This window comes from Amyelois transitella, chromosome 22 (genome assembly GCF_032362555.1).
Source record: "Amyelois transitella isolate CPQ chromosome 22, ilAmyTran1.1, whole genome shotgun sequence".
In the NCBI taxonomy this organism is placed as follows: domain Eukaryota; kingdom Metazoa; phylum Arthropoda; class Insecta; order Lepidoptera; family Pyralidae; genus Amyelois; species Amyelois transitella.
Window position 1 is genome coordinate 6,329,937 of NC_083525.1, and position 19,730 is coordinate 6,349,666.

A 19,730-nucleotide genomic window follows, 5' to 3' on the forward strand; every position below is an offset into this window, starting at 1 on the left:
TGAAATTTGTAGCGTGTGTATTTTATTTGAAGAGTGTGCTTCTTAGGTCGAGTGTAGTAAGCGTTGTTAGTTAAAGCCTGGCTGGAAATTAGAAAATCTGATGAAGAAACTTACTTCTTTCTTTTAAATATTCGTGGTTGAACCTCGTCCTTGGTCTGAGGGTCAAACGGACAAAATGATTGATTTTGAATTTAGAACGAGCTTTTTTAGTAACGACCTTGGCTTAAACTATTTTTACAGTTTGTAAAAGTTACGTTTTATGTGCAAATTGATCAAACAAGCCCGGTAACAAGAGTTTTACCAAATCGGTCTCTCTCATCTTCATCTTTGCGTGTTCCCAGTTTTACAAAATCAGTATTTTTTTAAAAATGTTCATCAGATTTTTCAAGTTCATGTTCGGGCTAATATTTTCTTCATTTGTAGGATAATAATAGTTTATGCTTTTTGAGTGAGCATTAGAGTGAATCCCTCTTTACTTTTGCCTAGAAAACTTACATATCTGTTATTTGAATATCCTGTAATATTTCCACATTATGTTTACCAATTGATACTGTTTGTATCTATGTTGAGTCCATATCCTTGAAAAAAATTGTCCCATATAAAAAGTTTTTTGATTTTTGTCACATATAAAAAATACAATATTATATAACCAACAACTTTATACCAATCCCATATTAAACCGTCAACACCAACAGGTCTATGGCCACAGGAATGGTACGCAGGCGTGAAAGAGATAGCTGTGAAATCGCCTTACCTTGTCTCTCAAACTTCACTCCGTTCGGAAATGCGCGAACTTCAATACACATCTGCGGTGAGAAATGATTCGGTTTCGCTGGCTGAACTACAAGAGTTGAAGACGCAGATTTTGAATTTGTTGGAACATCCGCCCGATATTACGGTCATCGTCAATAAATTGACGTTCGCACCGTGCATGTACCTCCTTAGCGTTTATTGGGTGGAGACATTGAGGTGAGTTCTTTTTTTAAAATAAATATGTTCGGTTAAATCTACGGAATAAGTATAGAGAGGACTTGCTATCATAAAAGAAGACTTGCTGCCAGAGGTCTTTTCGAGGCTTTCAACTTTTCGCCACCAGATGTCGCCGTTTCAGTTCCCGCAATCATTCGAACAGAGTCAATAATTAATAGTACTCATATATGCTGGATAGAAATTGCATCATGTAAAAAAAATAATTATACGCGTGTTATTTTTTTACCATTCGAGCTGACAGTATTTATTTGAATTGATTATTTACCTTATTGTTCGATATCTGAATGCTATAGGGTCTGTAATTCAGAAGAGCCGAGTTTGCAGCCAATCATCGAGTACCTAAGCGACACTGCTCTTCAAAAGGATAAAACCGGCATGTGGCAGTGTGTTGCCAGGTAAGAAAATAAATAAACCGCTATCATTGCTACATTATATTAAAAAATAAGTATTCTCCTGCCGGGATCTGCACATGACGCTATTGATTATGTCCTCCTTATTTGCCTTTGAGATTTTCTTTTTAGATTTTTACAGTTGCTGTGGCATTTATTATGTATCTTGATAATACGGGATGCATTCTATTATTAATCACAAGAGCAGTTTCACTTCATTAACTTCTAAGGGTCGGTATATGCCTAGCCTACTGCTTCGCCCGAAATGAATGGAAAAATGTCCTAGTCTTGGCATATATGCTGAATATCAACTTCTTACAGCCAGTAGTTACTTTTGTACTTTATCCGTCAGTCACTCAGTAACGCAAGAGTTTTAATATCGATTTTTCCAGTGTCGGTGACAAAGTATTCCAGAAGTTTCTGGACGTGATGTCGGAGAAGGTCAAGGATGAGTCCAGGGAGCGAGAGCTGGAGGGTCACGCGCAGTTCCTGCTGGTGAACTTCAACCATATTCACAAGCAGATACGAAGAGTGGCAGACAAGTGGTTGGCTGGCTTGGTGGATAGGTTTCCTCATCTACTGTGGAACTGTCGGGTATGGAAATAATAAGAAATATGGTATATGGTGAATATTCCTGCCGATAAGTACACTAAATGACAATGATGCTTCAAAATACGTCAATGTAATTAAAAAAAAAAACAGATTTGTTTGCAACTAAACCTCAACTTCAGTATGTTTCTAGAAAGAGTCGCAGTAGCCACGAATAGTACACTTTCAGCAAAGATGGCTTTATAATGTTATTGAGATTCAGGTAGTGACAGATTGCTAGCCCTTCGCCTGAAAGGCCAATCCAAGTTTGTTAGACCTTTATTGACCTTTTCACAGACAAATATGATTATAATGTGACTTACAAACATTTTTATTTCAGGTACTATGGTCCATGTTAGATATCCTGCAAGTGCTAAGCTTCAGTTTAGAGTTGGACGCCAACCAAGAGACGCCACTTTTAAAAGTACCGGGCACAGATTTTACGCTACAGTTGCAAGACACACTGGAAGGCAGGGAGGTAATCGATCAATTAATCTTATGAGGAAATAATGTAAATCTTATCTTATATTAGACCTTTTACAAGTACCCGCATACGATTTATATGCAAACTCCTCCTTGCGTTATCAGACGAGTTTCTAGCTCCAAAGATACGATTTTTGAGTGCCATCACGAGTGCAAACTCGCACCTTATAAATGACGCTTTAGCTACCAGTTGATAATATTATTTTGACTAATCGTTGCCAAGTTTCTCGTAACTTTAAAAAAGAGTTTGTAACTTCAAAATTATAATTTTAGGGTATCGTGAAGGATTTCGCCGACCGTTGCCACGGCATAGTGCAAGAAGCTATGAAGTGGGCACCTCAATCTACGCGGTCGCATTTACAGGAATATCTTAATCAGGTACATATTATACTCGTATACGGTACTTTTACTTTATGACGCGTGGTTCATTGCACATTAAGATAGGATCACTCTATCTCTATTCCGTGGGAAAACGCATTATCAGCATAGAGTATGATGTAAGGTGGGTTAGATTGTCTTGTTACGAGTCACACGTCACACTTGTCAAACGTCAAACGGGATTTCCTGGTACTTTGATTTCGCAACAGCTAGCCAGCTACTTAGCTCACTGACCTCAGAAAATTTTGGCCCAGATTGTTTTTTTTTTTGCTATATCGCAATCTCATTTGACCTCAATTTGATCTGATCAGAAAGATGGGATCTAAGGTAGTGCATGCGAGCTCAAATACCTTTCCATTCTTGCCGTAAAAATCCCTAAGTTGAAATTGTATTTCAATAATGATTTTGTTGCAGGTTCCAAACCTAACACTCTGGCATCATTGTGGCTTGGCCTTAGCTACAGGTGCATTACTAGGCGCGGCGGGTTTGAACCGGGTGTCCGCGCCGTTACCGCGTTCCGCACTCGACAAGCGGCCGCCCTGCGTCACACAGGACTCCGCCGCGTTGCTAGCTGTAGTTTCTCAGAGGAGTCGCTATGCTGGAGAGGTAATGATATATGAGTATTCAACATGATTATAGATTAGGTCTAAATACATGTTGCTAAGCGCGGAAGTATTACAAAATCACAGGTAGGGGGTTATTAAAGTAAAATTACTAAGGTTTTTTTTTGCTATGAACTTAACAATGGACTTGTTCGTTATGACCCTTACTTGCTTATATCTTGATCAAGCCGTAATACAAAATGTAGTGTTGAATTTGTAACATTTTCATATATGATATCAAAATCTGTTCATGTAATCAAAATTGTTCTTAAATTATAACCTCTTTAATTTTTTTTCTATTGAATTACAGATCTCAGGTGCAGTTCACGCCGAAGGTGGCGGGGAGGCGGCCATATGGCGCGTGGGAGCGAGACTACACACCGCTTTGAAGGAAGCTTGTTCGAGTGGGAGCGAGACAGCGCATCGAGCCGCTTTGTGGCGCGCTACAGCGCTTTTGGTGCACGCCAAACATCACCCCGCACAGGCGCATACGGCTTCTACTGCTAGAGGATTGTTACATTCTGTTGGTAAGTCGGTTTTATAAGATCCTTTAGGCGGGTGAGAGATAATCTCAGAATAATCAAGCGATGGAGAAATAGCGCATCACGCCATTTTATGGAACGCTACAGAGCTTTTGGTGCAAACATCACCCCACAAGCCGATGTCTTTGAAATCCTTTTTTTTTCTTATCTTCATTTTGGCAATCAAATTTCTTTATGAACTTATTTTTGCCAGTGTCGAGTTTAAAGAGTTCTAGTTATAAAATGATACTTTGTACTGGTCGAGTAATAGCTGTGGGTGCTTTACTTCGCCCTTATTTGTAATATTTTGGGACAACATCAATATCATTAAATCCAATATTGTTACACTTTCCAACACTCATGCTTGTCCACAAACACTTAATCCTACTACTATTATAAAGGCGAAAGTTTGTATGGATGTTTGGATATTTGTTACTCTTTCACGCAAAAACTACTGAACCGATTACCATGAAATTTGGTATGTAGGTAGCTGAAGACCCAGAATAACACATAGGCTACTTTTTATCCCAGAGTTCCCGCGGGATTGATAGGGTTTCCATGCGGACGAAGTCGCGGGCGGCCTCTAGTAATCAATAATACACACCTTTTAATCATTAATAGTCCATCAAACACACATTTTGTAAAAATATTACAGCACAAATAACATGGAAAGATAGACTTTTTATTGCACCATAAGAAAAAGAAAACCTTAGACTTATCGCTAAAGCAATCTCTTCCAGTCAACCTTAGGGTGGGAGGAATTTAAAATAAAAAGGAGATTGGCGCAGTACATATAAAATAAAATGTAAAGTATAAATATACCTAAACCTAATATAAACACAACATGACGATTGGGTTCCCGCCATAAAATCAATTAAAACTTTATTTTTAACCAGAGATACGCCTACAAGTTTGCATTCTTTCCAGCGTGGTCCCAAGTGGAGATCTTCACAGAAGACGCGATCACGACCGCGGTGGAGTGCTGGCAGTGGCTGAGCACGGCGCGCCCCGACCTGGAGCTGCGGCTGCTGCAGGAGATCTTCGCGGCGTGGCAGTGCTCCGCGGACCGCCGGATGGGGCTGTTCTCTCGCCAGCCCGACGAGACCAGCCCTCTGGCGGCGTACGAAGGTAACTCGCGGTGGAAGCGGTGTTCGAGCTAGCAAAGGAATTTAGAGTCAGCTAGACTAGACTTGGAGCTTCGGCTGTTGCAAGGGATATCTCTTTGGAAAATCACCGAAATCCGACGTATCGTATTGGAAATGGATGCGGAAGTTCGTTATTAGAGATTCTTAGTTCAAGGATGACATTCCAACAGCAACTAAACAACCAGATATTATGACTACAATGTGAGTGACTGAATATGTTTAGACATTTACTATATTGTTACAGGCACGAAGTTGGAGCCCCGACCACCTTCCGTGGCCGCTCACGCGGTGTGGGTTCGATACCTGTGCGAGGTCGCCGAGACCGCCAAATACAACAGCCTGGAGAAAGTCGAGATGCTTGCCAGTTTGCTACACAGGTAATATACTATCTGTGCTCGCCTGAAAGCCAAGAAAAAAACATATACATTACAGCTGCTATTGAGTCCGCACAAATTATAAAAGTCAGTCAAGGAAATGTTTACCTATAATGCGGCAAAATTATATCGCTGTCACTGGCGCCGTATTTGGTTATGAGATTGATACCGATCAAACATATATATTTTTTTATTTTCAGATCTTTACCAATCACAGTGGGCGATGTTCGTGACAATATAAATCGTCACGTCGAAGCCGTTGGCGTAAGATTCAGGTAAAAAATTTGCTTAAATTTTTTTGTGTTATTTTACCGGTTATCAGTCCAGGGAACTAGAGGAATATAGGTACTTGAAGATGATTATAAAGCTGCGATGTCTCGTGCTTATTCTCAGTTTAAAAGAATTGCTTCTACAGGTTACTATCCTGCGGCCTGTCCCTCCTCCAAGGCGACATCCTGCCCCGGTCGCTGGCCCGGAACATCCTCCGGGAGAGGGTGTACAGCGTCTGCCTGGACTACTTCTGCAGAGGTCTCCAATGCCCGTCGAAAACCTCCGGCGCTTTGAGAGAGGATATCATATCGTTGATCAAGTTCTGGCAGCTGATGCATTCGGACAAGAAGTATTTGAAGAGCAGCGACATTGGCGGTAAGTTGTCACGACTTTATGATTCCGACTCAGTTTCCAGCAAAGGCACAAGATTCAATACAAATCTGATTTAAAATTCCCTCCCGGTATTTCCCTTCCCCGATATATACAACTTAGGGATTTTCAAGGCAGAAGTGAATAGGCATTATGGGGTTTACGTGAACCACCTTAAGTGTCATCTTCCTTACCTTCAGGCAGATTGAGATCAAACGGACTCAAATTATTTAAAAAAAAAACAAAATTAGACATCTCCTCTCCTCTTCGCTTGATCAATTTCCACCAATTTTCAAGTTTAAGATGGGAAAATAAAGAAATATGATAGGTTATGAAAAACACATCTCCTCTCGTCTCATCTCTTCCCCGCTTTGGTGGCGTTACGGGGTAGACAGAGCTAATTGTCTCAAAATACTCGGAAACCACGAAGGTAAGTATCGGGATATAAAGATTTGGTTGTAGCGTATTACCTTTGAATCAGAAGGTTTAAGAACTCTCTTCTGTTCCAATTGCGCTTTATAACGAGCCATTTCTCCCGAGAAAAAGTGTACAGCGTCTGCCTGGAGTAATTATGCGGGGGTCTATAAGCAATATATACTTATACTTTTGCGATAAAAATGTGAACTATTTTCAGAATTCGAGCTGATGGGGCCGAGCAGCCAGCAAAGTATATACACTTCTACTTCGCCCACTGACAACCGCTCATCAGTTAACAGCAGTGATATAGGAAGTCGGCAGACCACTGGTTGGATCAATACGGTATAGATTATTTATACATACACTAGCTGTCCCGGCAAACGTTGTTTTGCCATATAAATCATTTTTAAGTAATTTCTAGTTAAAAAATGTTAAGGGTGGACAACCCTTAACACCTAGGGGTATGAAAAATAGATGTTAGCCGATTCTCAGACCTACTGAATTTGCATGCAAAATTTGGTTAAAATCGGTAAAGCCGTTTCAGAGGAGTACGGAGACAAACATTGTGACACGAGAATTTTATATATAAGATATAGTATAATAGGGTCAGGTCAAGAGTACCCGAAACCGCCGAGAAATGAATGTGGATGAAGCGAAGGAAGTATGCAGAGAACGTGGCAAGTGGAAAGATGTATTTCTCTGCCTACCCCTCTAGGAAAAAGGCGTGATTTTATGTATGTATGTATGTATAATATAATCACGTCTTCAACCCTTTGCGCGTAGATAGAGCCAACGATCTCGAAAGAACGAAAAGTCATTTCAGATGTATGGCTTAACAATGGAATTGACATCAAATTGTGACGGGTTACTGGTCCACAAGAAGAATCCTAAGTTTATGACGTGTAAAGAGAATTTATTCATACATCTATACTAATATTATAAAGCTGAAGAGCTTGTTTGTCACACTGCAACTATAAGGAGCGAAGAAATAATGGAAAATGTGAAAAAACGGGGGAAATTATTCATCCTTGAGGGCTTCAATGATCCCTAAAATAACTATTCCACGCGGACGAAGTCGCGGGCACAGCTAGTATTATTATATGTATGAATAAATTTTTCAAAGTTCGCGTAGGAGAATGACGTCTTCTCGCCGGAATCTGACGGCCTCTGTGGCGCAGCGGTAGGACGCTTTTCTGTGACACCGGAGGTTCCGGGTTCGAATCTCGGTCAGGGTATGATGATAAAACAACTTTTTCTGATAATTGTAAAGTACTTACTAACTAATTATCAGAAAAAGTTACTATACATACACTAACTCAACTCAATTATAATAAATAATATAGCATCATTGAGTTAGGGTAAGGGTCAGGTCAAAAGTACCCGAAACCGCCGAGCTTGCATGAAGAGAGTTATGAATGTGGAAAGAGGTAGTCTTTGCCTACCCCTCCGGGAAAGAGGCGTGGTTTTATGTATGTATGTATCATTGAGTTAGTATATCGTAACACAACTCTCGGACTTACTTCGAGGCTAACTCAATCTGTGTAATTTGTTTATTTAAACTTATTTATTTATTTAATGATTCCGTGGCATTATTTTGTTATCAGGTGCCAATGTCTACAACTACCCTCAGCAGTGGCGCTGGCAGTGTTGCTGGAAAGCGATCTAATAGAAGTGTCAAACCTCCCGCCAAATCCCAGGACACCTTCGTGAAAGATTACGTTAGGAAGAGGAACCTCATTTTGGAGCTCATGGTATTATTTTCTCTTCATTATCCTTAGTACAGACTCTGTTATGTCATAGTTGAAGTTAATATTGAAGGAAAGAGATAGCGAGCCCTCGGGAGGAGATCCTGGTTTGTCGATCTTTTCGTTATGGGCGGCGATTTCAAAAGTACCGGTGCTAATTTATATGCATCAAAATCCTACTAATATTAAAAATAATATTGGAAGCGAAAATTTGTATGTCAGTATGGATGTTTGTTACTCTTTCACGCAAAAACTACTGAACCGATTACGATACGAAATTTGATATGTAGGTAGCTAATGACCGAGAATAACATATAGGCTACTTTTTATCCCGGAGTTCCCGCGGGATTGATAGGGTTTCCATGCGGACGAAGTCGCGGGCAGCCTCTAGTTATATTAAGTTTGATAAATTTTATAATTTTTGGGATGCACTGATTACTACAGTCAATTTTGTTCAGCCGCTTGAATGTTTCCAAAAATATGGTCGTTATAACGACAACTCTGTCAGCAGGTCAACAGGTTGCAGAATTTAAACCATAGTTATTCCGTGTGGTTCCCGGCACTATAATAGAATAGGACCACTCCATCTTACCCGTGGATGTCGTAATAATCTTGGGATTCTTCTTGTAGGCGATGGTCTTGCTACCTGTCACTATTTGGATTTCAATTCCATCACTAAGTCATAAATCCATCCATCAGATAGCTCTGTCTACCCCGCAAGGGATATTATATGTAGGTATGTTATCCCGTGTAATGAACAAATAACCAACTCCTGGTTCACAACGGACCTCGGGCACCACCCCAAGTTTACATACATACATATACTCATGTCTATATCCCTTGTGGGGTAGACAGAGCCAACAGTAATAAAACGACTGATAAGCCTAGTGCAGCTGTTTGGCTTAATGATAGAATTGAGATTCAAAAAGTGACAGGTTGCTAGACTGTTGCCTAAAATAAGAATCCCAAGTTTATAAGCCTTTCCCTTAGTCGCCTTTACGACATCCATGTAAAATAAATGAAGTGATCCTATTCTATTCCAATTGTACATATATTCCCCAAGTGTAACAGATTTTAATTGACTATAAATATAATGATGGAATAATTTAAGCAATTTTATATCTTACAGGCATGATGAGATAGTTTAAGCATTTTTCATCTTACAGGCAGTAGAAATAGAGTTCCTTGTGACGTGGCACAACCCGCACAGCAGGCCGGAGCAGGCGGTGCCGGGCGAGGACAACATCGCCACGTGGCGCTCCAAGCCCAACACCGACAAGACGTGGCGGGACTACGCCAAGCTCGCCTGGGACATTAGTCCCATGCTGGCTATATTTCTGCCGGAGAGGTACTTGACTGATATTGTATTGAAGCAGTTTCCAGAGTTAATGTTTATGAAACAATAGCGAAACGTTTTCGGACGGGTGGAGTTTACCTATGATAAATTTGATACAAACTTTCACCCCCTCCATTTTAGTACCTTAGGGGTTAATTTTTGTAAAAAAAAATATGCCGTGATAGAATTATTTTTAAATGCATAAACTCAAAATATTTATTGCATAACTGTATAGACGTGTGGGATAGGAATACATTAGTAGTAAATAGTATAATTAAATATTTTGTTTAAGGTTGAAAAATGAAGGCATAGTAGCCGAGATCAGGAGGAAGGTCCAAGCGCAACCGACGTCGGTGTGCCACATCCCTCAAGCGCTCAAATATCTCGTCACCACTGAGACTTTGTTGAACGACGCTCATGAAGTTAGTGTACACACAGACTATTATCAACATATTATATGAATAAATAAATATATACGGGACAAATTACACAGATTGAGTTACCCTTGAAGTAAGTTCAAGACTTGTGTTACGAGATACTAACTCAACGATACTCTATTTTATAATAAATACTTATATAGATAAACATCCAAGACTCAGGCTAATCAGAAAAAGTTCTTTTCTCATCATGCCCTGGCCGGGATTCGAACCCGGGACCTCCGTTGTCACAGACAAGCGTACTACCTACTGCTTTACTGCTACCGCTGCGCCACAGAGGCTGTCAAATAATATATTCATATATAATAATATATATATGAATTTTTGTTTGTGACAAATACGGGATACGAAACTGCAGGGTTATTGTAGCTATCTTGCAACAGCAAAGCGACCCGCCCGAAATTTAGAAAAATCTGCTCCCTTAATGCAAATTCGTATGACGAAAGACACTGTCATTGGCTCTGCTTCTACTAAGATAATATGTATCTGTATATTTGTATGTAAAGAATTTTGTTGTTACGAAACATAACGTTGATATTAAAATTAGAAATGATTTCCTCCACCGACAGTTGGTACACATGATCACGTGGGCGCGAGTATCGCCCGTAGAGGCGCTGTCGTACTTCAGCCGGCAGTACCCGCCGCACCCGCTGTCCGCGCAGGCGGCTGTACTCGCCCTCACCGAGTACCCATCGTCCGCAGTGCTGCTGTACATACCGCAGTTGGTACAGGCGTTAAGACACGACACGGTAATTATATAACATCTGAATAGAAACATACATCTTATGTCAATTCCACTTCTGAGTAGAAGAAGACATACATACATACATAAAATCACGCCTCTTTCCCGGAGGGGTAGGCAGAGACTACCTCTTTCCACTTGCCACGATCTCTGCATACTTTCTTCGCTTCATCCACATTCATAACTCTATTCATGCAAGCTCGGCGGTTTCGGGTACTTTTGACCTGACCCTTAACCAGGACGTCCTTAATTTGATCAAGATACGTTCGTCTAGGCCTTCCCACTCCGACCTTTCCCTCCACACTCTCCTTGAAGAAGACACCTGAAATAATCCCACTCCTGATATAAGTCCACAGCATGTTAACAGAATCCCACTTCTGAGTTAACAGAAGTCACACTTCAAATAAACGCGTCGAGAAAGTGATCTCGAATTTGTATGCAATTGCATTAGTGCCATCGCGTTACCACTAGGTGGCGCTGATCAACATCGCGTTTACTTGCTCGACGCGTTTGATCGAGTAAAACTCGCACTAATCCGTTTCATGTCAGAGAAAGAAAAAGATACAAATTCCACTGCTGATGTCATACGAAATTTCGATTCACATAGCTTATTTATAATGAATATCTTATCTCTCCTCTCTTTATATTTTTTAAAATAAACCAAAGTGTGCGAGGGATGGAAGATGAGACGATACGGTAAATTTACCAGTTAATTAGCATTAAAGTGTGAAAAAAATCTGTCGTTTTAAAAAGACGTGGGATCTTTTTGATTCTGATGTTTTTGGTACAAATATAGACTGCAGCTATGGAGAGTAATGTTGTTGTGAAAAAAAAAAATACTGCTTAGTGTTTGAACCAAAGGCTAAAAAGTGTACTTTTACATATAAAACCTTTTTATAACGGAGGGATTGCGGCCAAAAGCTGTAGTACGCTATAAGGCAATAACATTTTTGTTATAGATGGGATATGTAGCAGAACTGATCAAGTCTTTAGCCAAAAAGTCGCAAGTGGTCGCACATCAGCTGATATGGAATATGCACACCAACATGTATACCGACGAAGAGATGCATAACAAAGACAGTGAGTTAAGATTTTTATTAATTTTTTAACAATTAAAAAACACCGCTACCCTGCCTATGTAAAATAAAAAAATCTAATAATTCCAATACCAAATTTAGGCTTCCCACGCCTAGAAGATCCTATTCCAAAGTGCCGTGTGGTCCCCGGCCGTTGGTTGGATGTCGTATATCGCCCAATAAGATAAACAAACTTCTATACTTACTTAAATTTATTTATGAGAGTAATGAACACTGACAAAGATACAAACATCTAATTAGGATATCTTTTTTCCTCAATTCTATTGTCAATCATAAATCTTATTTTTATAAACATTACTCGAGTCCAGAAAGGGATATAATTCGAAAAAATCCTTAAATGTAACTTTCACAAGTTCTGTGCAAATATCATTCAGGGCGTAATAATCTATCTATTTTTCAGCGGCTCTATTCGACATCCTGGAAGGCCTTACTAAAGCCATAGTGGACGACCTGTCTGGCCCAGCGAAAGCTTTCTACGAAAGGGAATTCGACTTCTTCAGCCAAATCACGAATATAAGCGGCATCATCAGACCTTACCCTAAAGGTGCGGAGAGGAAACGGGCCTGTTTGGAGGCTTTGAAGAATATTAAGGTAAGTGTTCACTTACACTAAGTGGGACATGGAGATGAACATGTGGATGTGCGGAGTTTCTCAAAGAGACCTATATCCGAGGCAGCCTGTGTCCGTGACATGGAAGACAAAATGAAGGAGACCTAAACGTGGCCTACGCCGTTATGGCCACGTTTTGTGGATTCCTGCAGACTATCTGGTGGGAGGTGTGGAGGGTGCAATATAATGGGAACACATGGGAGAGAGGGTGTGTTTATCTATACTAATATTATAAAGCTGAAGAGTTTGTTTGTTTGGACGCGCTAATCTCAGGAACTACTGGTCGCTTCAATGATGCCCAAAATAACTATTCCACGCGAACGAAGTCGCGGGCACAGCTAGTCTACAGATATTTCTTCTTCCTTCTGGCGTTAATCCCGGTTACATCCTCACCTTTGGAGAGGAGCCCAGGGTGCGCCTTTGACGCCCGGAGTGACCCAGGGTGTAATTATGTGTGTTCTCCTTTATTATACATATACATACATATAGTCACGTCTATATCCCTTACGGGGTAGACAGAGCCAACAGTCCCGAAAAGACTGAATGGCCAGATTCAGCTGTTCGGCTTAATGATGGAATTCAGATCCAAATAGTGACAGGTTGCTAGCCCATCGCCTAAAAAAAGGATCGCAATTTTATAAGCCTATCCCTTAGTCGCCTTGTACGACATCCATGGGGAAGAGATGGAGTGGTCCTATTCTTTTTTGTATTGGTGCCGGGAACCACACGGCACTTTTTTGTATTGGTGCCGGGAACCACACGGCACTTTTTTGTATTGGTGCCGGGAACCACACGGCACTCCTCCTTTATTTTTCTCCTTTATTTAATAGTACAATTCAATAGTGTAATTATTTTTTTAATTCATAGATACATATTGTAACAGTTTATTATCTCACTTACAGGTACAACCGGGTTGTTATTTGCCATCAAACCCTGACTCCATGGTTGTAGACATCGATTATAAGAGCGGTGAGTCTATTGAATTAAAAAAGAAAATTACAATTAATTTATTTGCATTAGTGGCAAAATTTGTACTGTTGGACTGTTGAGGGGGTAATAAAATAGTTGAAAGAATGACAAAGATGACTAGGTATATCTTTAAATCGGAATTTGTTGCGATTGCGACTTAAACATTTTGGAATCGTAATCATTGACAGCGACCACAGCTTATGAGTGAGAAGGTTGGCCAATTTCAGTAGGCAGAGACTGTTAACCCTGGGTAAACAAACCAGTTCGGACAGTGCTTGATTAATTGTATAGGTTTCTTCAAAATATTTTAATACATTGGTTAACTTCTCGCCTATCTACCACTAAACCCCTTTCTGACGAAATTGTGACCGGTGACTGCGTCGAATTTTGAACCTCATTGCTAGCGCACAAGATTCATATTCATCAGAATTTCGTGAGTGATCTGAACTATTTTCTGAAAGACTCACGAAATCCAGTACGATCACTTGGTCTGGTAATTTATATTCATATATTCACGTCTATATCCCTTGCGGGGTAGACAGAGCCAAAAGCCTTGAAGGGACTGATAGGCCACGTTTAACTTATTGAGAGAGAATTTAGATTTAAAAGTGACAGGTTGCTAGCCCATCGACTAAGAGTCGAATTCCAAGTTTATTAGCCTATTCCTTAGTGGCCATTTACGACATCCACGGAAACGAGATGGACTGGTCCTCAACCCCTATTTTTACTGGACCTGATATTCTTATCAATTTATTGTTAGCCGCAATAGATAACATTGTTATTTTTGTCTTTTGTTAAGGCACGCCAATGCAAAGTGCGGCAAAAGCGCCATACTTGGCAAGGTTCCGCGTCAGGAGGTATGGCATAGCCGAGATGGAGGCCGTAGCTATGGCCATCGCCGCAGGGGAAGAACCGCCGGCGGTAAGTAGGATCCAATATGAACATATTGTTTAGACTAATAACGCCATCTTAAGTATCGCCGAGGAACTAATATAAAGTGTGAAGTTAGCTGCAAGCGCCTGCGTTATTCTTGCTACATTTCAGTGACTTTAAATTTTCCGCTGATTGTAACAATTAATTTCGATATACTTATATACGTTTTTATTCTGAATGCCAAATAAATTAATTTTTAAGTTCCCGTCTTTTACCTTAAGTCTCAATACATATCTACTATTATTAACAAGCTGCTGCCCGCGATATTTTTGGCCCGGATTTTATTAGCATATCGATGTTGACTAATATGTTTGATTTTTTTTACATCATCCAAAAATGCAGATTAAAAACAAACTCAACGCGGTATTTGACATTTCCGGGATGCGCACTAGCAATTTTTCACATAAAGTGTTAGTTGTACATATATACATACATAAAATCACGCCTCTTTCCCGGAGGGGTAGGCAGAGACTACCTCTTTTCACTTGCCACGATCTCTGCATATTTCCTTCGCTTCATCCACATTCATGACTCTCTTCATACAAGCTCGGCGGTTTCGGGTACTTTTGACCTGACCCTACGTTGAATTTACGTGCCGGGGACTATAACAATTTTCAACCTATGCAGGAGGAAGGCAAAGACCGCTACACGTCCATCGCGGCTGAGTCGTGGCAGGCGGCCATCTTCAAAGTGGGCGATGACGTGAGACAGGACATGCTGGCGCTGCAGGTCATCTCGCTGTTCCAGAACATCTTCCAGCAGGTCGGCCTCGACCTGTATCTGTTCCCGTACAAGGTGGTCGCCACTGCACCAGGGGTAAGTTAACTCTAAAAATATATCTGGATTTGATAAGTTCAGATGGGTAAGGATGCAACAGGGACTGACAGCAATAAAGTACTTGCAATGATCTAACATAGGTAGCGGGTAAATTACTTTTTTGTGTGTTAAAGCTAGTATTTTGGGGCGTAAGGCTATTGCAAGACTAACAGTTTTTTGGTTATCTTGTTTTGGATATGGGCCTCTTACTCTTACAATGATAATTCCTAAGTTGTAGGCATAGGGGAATAGCAATTCGCATAATGATAGATTAGGCGAATTACGAAGTACGATACTCGAATATTTATTGTCGCACATTAAAAATTACAAAACACAAAACAATAATTGGATTTTAAAGAATATGTACAATGGCGGACATATCCCAATTATAGTTTTTATGTGACTACAGATTGTTTTTATTTATACAACTTATTATTCTTTTTGTTTTAATACTTAAAATCACACACGGTCGGGCAATTGGATGTGGAACCATGATGCAATGTTTAGTTCCCTTGTTAAGGTCGACAAGACGGGACTTCGGGACTTGGCTTCGTGTTAAAACCTAACTTACCCAATCCTGTGTGACGTCACAGTGGTGACGACGCTACTGGTCCTTACGCTGCGAAGATGATGACTATAACTATATACTTCACGCATGTATAAGCTTCTTTATCCAAGTTTATAAAAACTGCCATTGTTTTCAGTGCGGCGTGATAGAGTGCGTGCCGAACGCAAAATCACGTGATCAACTCGGAAGGCAGACTGACATCGGAATGTACGAGTATTTCATCAAGAAATACGGCGATGAGACCACGCGGGAATTCCAGGTTTGTTCATACGTACACACTGATAATTTTATATGATTTCCTAAATACCATAATGCTGATTTCAAACTCTGACTAGATCCCTTATTAATTATGTTTATTCAGATAAACTCACCTTACAATAAAACAGACCATTTCGTTTATCCGTTCAGGAGGCAGACACAGAAGCACCGACGAAAGCACACACACACAAAAATACACAAACAGGCACACACACACTCGTAGAAGCAGAAACGCCAAATTTCTGAGGTTAAAACTCAACTCTGTATACGTTTCCAGGCGGCGCGGCGTTGCTTCGTGACATCCATGGCCGCGTATAGCGTGATAGGATTCCTTCTTCAGATCAAAGATCGCCACAATGGAAACATCATGTTGGACACAGACGGGCATATCATACATATTGGTTGGTATTACATTATTTACCTTTCGTAAGGCTTGCAGAGAGTCTGTGGTCGAACGGTTAAGGTGCCTGGCTGAAATATGCAACTAATGCGTATGGGGGCACAGGTTCAAAACTTAATTGGGCCAATGACCCATTTTTTTGATTTTCGTACATTAGTTTGAGTGTTAACCGATGTTCGTACGGTAGGGGAAAACTTTGTGGTGAAATCTGAGTATTCAGGCAACTGAATGAGTAATCTTGATCCAACCCGAGTTAGGTCCTCCTGCAAAGGTTGCGGAAGCCAGTGAGACTAGCATGGCACGCGCTATGCCCTATAATCGCCTTATAAACTGTCGCTGTCTCGTTTCACGTTATAAGAAAAAGCGAAACAGAGATTGTTTATGCCATGCTAGCTTCGTAGATGGAATTCGCTTCGTGTAAAAACCTCACTCACCTAATCTAGGATCAAGGTCGTAGAGGCGCACTTCGTGCTTCAGAAAAGTTAGAGTGTAACCGGAACTGATGCCAAGAATTTGTTACTGAATAAATACTTTTTTAGAAATAGAAAACATTAATTTTCTAAATAGGAAACAGGTATGGCTTATTGACGTCAACATCGGCGGAACAAACTACACACTGGCATTTGCACTGGACGTCAATTAACGAATATAGATCTTGAATCTAAATCGTGGACGAAAGCATATTGTCTACATTAAAAAGAAATAAATACTTAACAGATTTCGGATTCATGTTCGAATCGTCTCCCGGCGGCAACCTGGGCTTCGAGCCGGACATCAAGCTGACTGACGAGATGGTGATGGTGATGGGCGGCAAGATGGAGGCGCCGCCGTTCAGGTGGTTTTGCGAGCTGTGCGTGCAGGCCTTCCTCGCCGTCAGGTATGTCTCGCGGGGTGGACAGCGCCTTGTTGTGTTAGAAGGAGACTTTGACGTCAGATGGGAAAAAGAAGGGTCATGTTATGTAAGGTTGAATATAATAGAATAGATTCTCAGAGTGCCTCAAGGTACTACTATTCGGGATGGTTCCCTTGAATATGACTCGGCGATATATTTCAGAATAAGACCATACATTCATACATACATAAAATCACGCCTCTTTCCCGGAGGGGTAGGCAGAGACTACCTCTTTCCACTTTAGAAATAGACCACTTTAGAAATAGAATTACTAAAGTATAGTAAGACCACTTTCATCTCAAAAGGCGACTAAGGGAATGAACATTCGTCTTGTGCAGCTTTTATCATGTGACAAACAGTAATCGCTTCGTCTAGAAACCTGACTTGTCAAATCCAGTATCATGGTCAGAGGTAGTGCACTTGTGTGTGACGCCGGATGTCCCGGGTTCGAATACCGGTCAGGGCATGATGTGAAACAAACTTTGTCTGATTAGTCTGGATCTTGTATGTTTATCTATATAAGTAAGTCAAATTCAAATTAAAAAATTTTATTCAATATTATAGGATACTTCATATCGCTTAATAATTGTCAAAACGTATGGTTTAACAACATTGGTTGACGTCAAATAAATTACTTAAAACTAAGTTTACTGCCGCTTCCAATGCGTCAGTGCAGAAGAAGCGGTAACAAACTGCAGTATTTATTAATTCTCATTTCTCTTTCAGGCCATACCAGGAAGCGATAATATCCATGGTGTCTTTGATGCTGGACACCGGCCTCCCATGCTTCCGCGGTCAGACCATCAGACTTCTCCGTTCCCGATTCGCTCCCAACTCCACAGAAAAGGAGGCAGCAGCGTACATGCTTTCCGTCATACGTAATTCGTTCTTGAACTTCAGGACTAGGACTTACGACATGATTCAGTATTATCAGAATCAAATACCGTACTAGATGAAAATATTAAATATTGCACTCGCAATCTGAAAGCCATACTCCATTTTGAGAACTTCAGAGGAGGAGATATTACCTTGAAATTTCGATACTACTACTTCTTTTCGATTGGTATTTACAAAGAAGACTGCCGCCTCACGCCGCGTCAATGAACAGGGCCTTATCCTTGGGACCCTAAGAAGACATACAGAAAATCCATATTTTGTCTTCGCGAGATTCACGACTTCTCAGCATCTAGGTTTTTTTTTTGAAAAAATGAGCGCAATGCTTTTTATTACGAACTAAAGCCCCGGTGCTTTTCTTAACCAATATAGGTACTTGGTTTAAAAAATCTTACGTTAACAATTGGGTTTGGTGAGACTTTATAGGGTTAAGTAAATTTTTTGGAGGCGTATTGTATTTTTGTGATGGGATAGTTAACAACCAGGTTAGAAAAATATAATTAAAACAAGCACTTCAATCGGAGAGTTGACTAAAAAATTGTCCACAAGCAATATATTAAGATCCAGTTTTGAAAGGTAGACATCTTAAAAATGGTGGATAAAAGGTCGGACGTTTTTGTTTGATTTTGCTCTAATCTGTGTATAGATTTTTATATATCGAAGAAGAGATATATAGCATGTTATATTTCCTATATAGTATGTGCATCGCGCTATAAACTATCAAACTTTTCGTTATTTTCGTCAGTTCGAAATTTAAAACAGTAAAATTAAATTTTATATGAAAAAAAAATTGTTTGATACCACAGTATTCTCAGCGATGATTCTCATTAGAGCGCATCATGCACTCTATGCGTGGCGTATGATTTTACTATTTTCCCCATGGATGTTGTAAAAGGCGACTAAAGGATAGACTTACAAACTTGGGATTCCTTTTGTAGGCGATCGGCTACCAACCTGTCACTTTTTGAATCTCAATTCCATCATAAAGCCATACAACTGAACGTGGCTTGGCCGTGGCCTCAAACTACCCCGCAAGGGATGAAGACGTGACTATATGTATGTAAAATGTGTGTTATGGTTCAAATGCGTAACCCGTCCGTGCCACATTCACGATCTGCTACTATGAGAATCACTCCTTATGCCATTATGTATTTCTAAAATAGATTCTAGAGTTTTGGTAGCCAACAAATCCATAAAGCCATCGATGTGATTTCTTATAGCCCAAGAGCCCGTGAACGCCAGACATACCTTATTTTGTAAAAGCTGAAAGTTTCTGTAAATATGCCTCTAGTACAGGTAGGAACGATCCCCACCTATGGTACTCAGGCAGTGGTTGCTTTGGCAGGTAGCAGGTAATAAAGGTATACTTTTTTCAACCTGAAATTCGTTAATTTGTAAAGCTCAGTTTTTTGATATTTTATCCGTAATAATACACAAACTCGCGTTACTCATTGCCAGACACGTACTATGGTTGCAACCCCTTGCCAGACACCCCTAAACTATAATAT

At 40.3% G+C, this 19,730-nt stretch overlaps 1 protein-coding gene across 1 annotated transcript in view; it reads left to right on the top strand.

Moving 5' to 3' along the window:
* LOC106129982 (phosphatidylinositol 4-kinase alpha) overlaps positions 1-19,446 on the top strand; it is a 28,857-nt gene extending 9,411 nt beyond the window's left edge. The window contains exons 13-37 of the mRNA XM_013328717.2: positions 696-969; positions 1,284-1,385; positions 1,772-1,973; positions 2,308-2,445; positions 2,724-2,828; positions 3,243-3,434; positions 3,741-3,957; positions 4,879-5,079; positions 5,341-5,473; positions 5,671-5,745; positions 5,886-6,115; positions 6,744-6,868; positions 8,131-8,277; positions 9,438-9,619; positions 9,900-10,029; positions 10,614-10,793; positions 11,746-11,866; positions 12,284-12,474; positions 13,395-13,461; positions 14,261-14,382; positions 15,022-15,210; positions 15,915-16,037; positions 16,314-16,437; positions 17,154-17,313; positions 18,055-19,446. Coding sequence (XP_013184171.1) covers positions 696-969; positions 1,284-1,385; positions 1,772-1,973; positions 2,308-2,445; positions 2,724-2,828; positions 3,243-3,434; positions 3,741-3,957; positions 4,879-5,079; positions 5,341-5,473; positions 5,671-5,745; positions 5,886-6,115; positions 6,744-6,868; positions 8,131-8,277; positions 9,438-9,619; positions 9,900-10,029; positions 10,614-10,793; positions 11,746-11,866; positions 12,284-12,474; positions 13,395-13,461; positions 14,261-14,382; positions 15,022-15,210; positions 15,915-16,037; positions 16,314-16,437; positions 17,154-17,313; positions 18,055-18,280 — 3,956 coding nt within the window. The 3' untranslated portion in view covers positions 18,281-19,446. The remainder of the gene's footprint in view (positions 1-695; positions 970-1,283; positions 1,386-1,771; positions 1,974-2,307; positions 2,446-2,723; positions 2,829-3,242; positions 3,435-3,740; positions 3,958-4,878; positions 5,080-5,340; positions 5,474-5,670; positions 5,746-5,885; positions 6,116-6,743; positions 6,869-8,130; positions 8,278-9,437; positions 9,620-9,899; positions 10,030-10,613; positions 10,794-11,745; positions 11,867-12,283; positions 12,475-13,394; positions 13,462-14,260; positions 14,383-15,021; positions 15,211-15,914; positions 16,038-16,313; positions 16,438-17,153; positions 17,314-18,054) is intronic.
* The last annotated feature ends 284 nt before the right edge of the window (positions 19,447-19,730 follow it).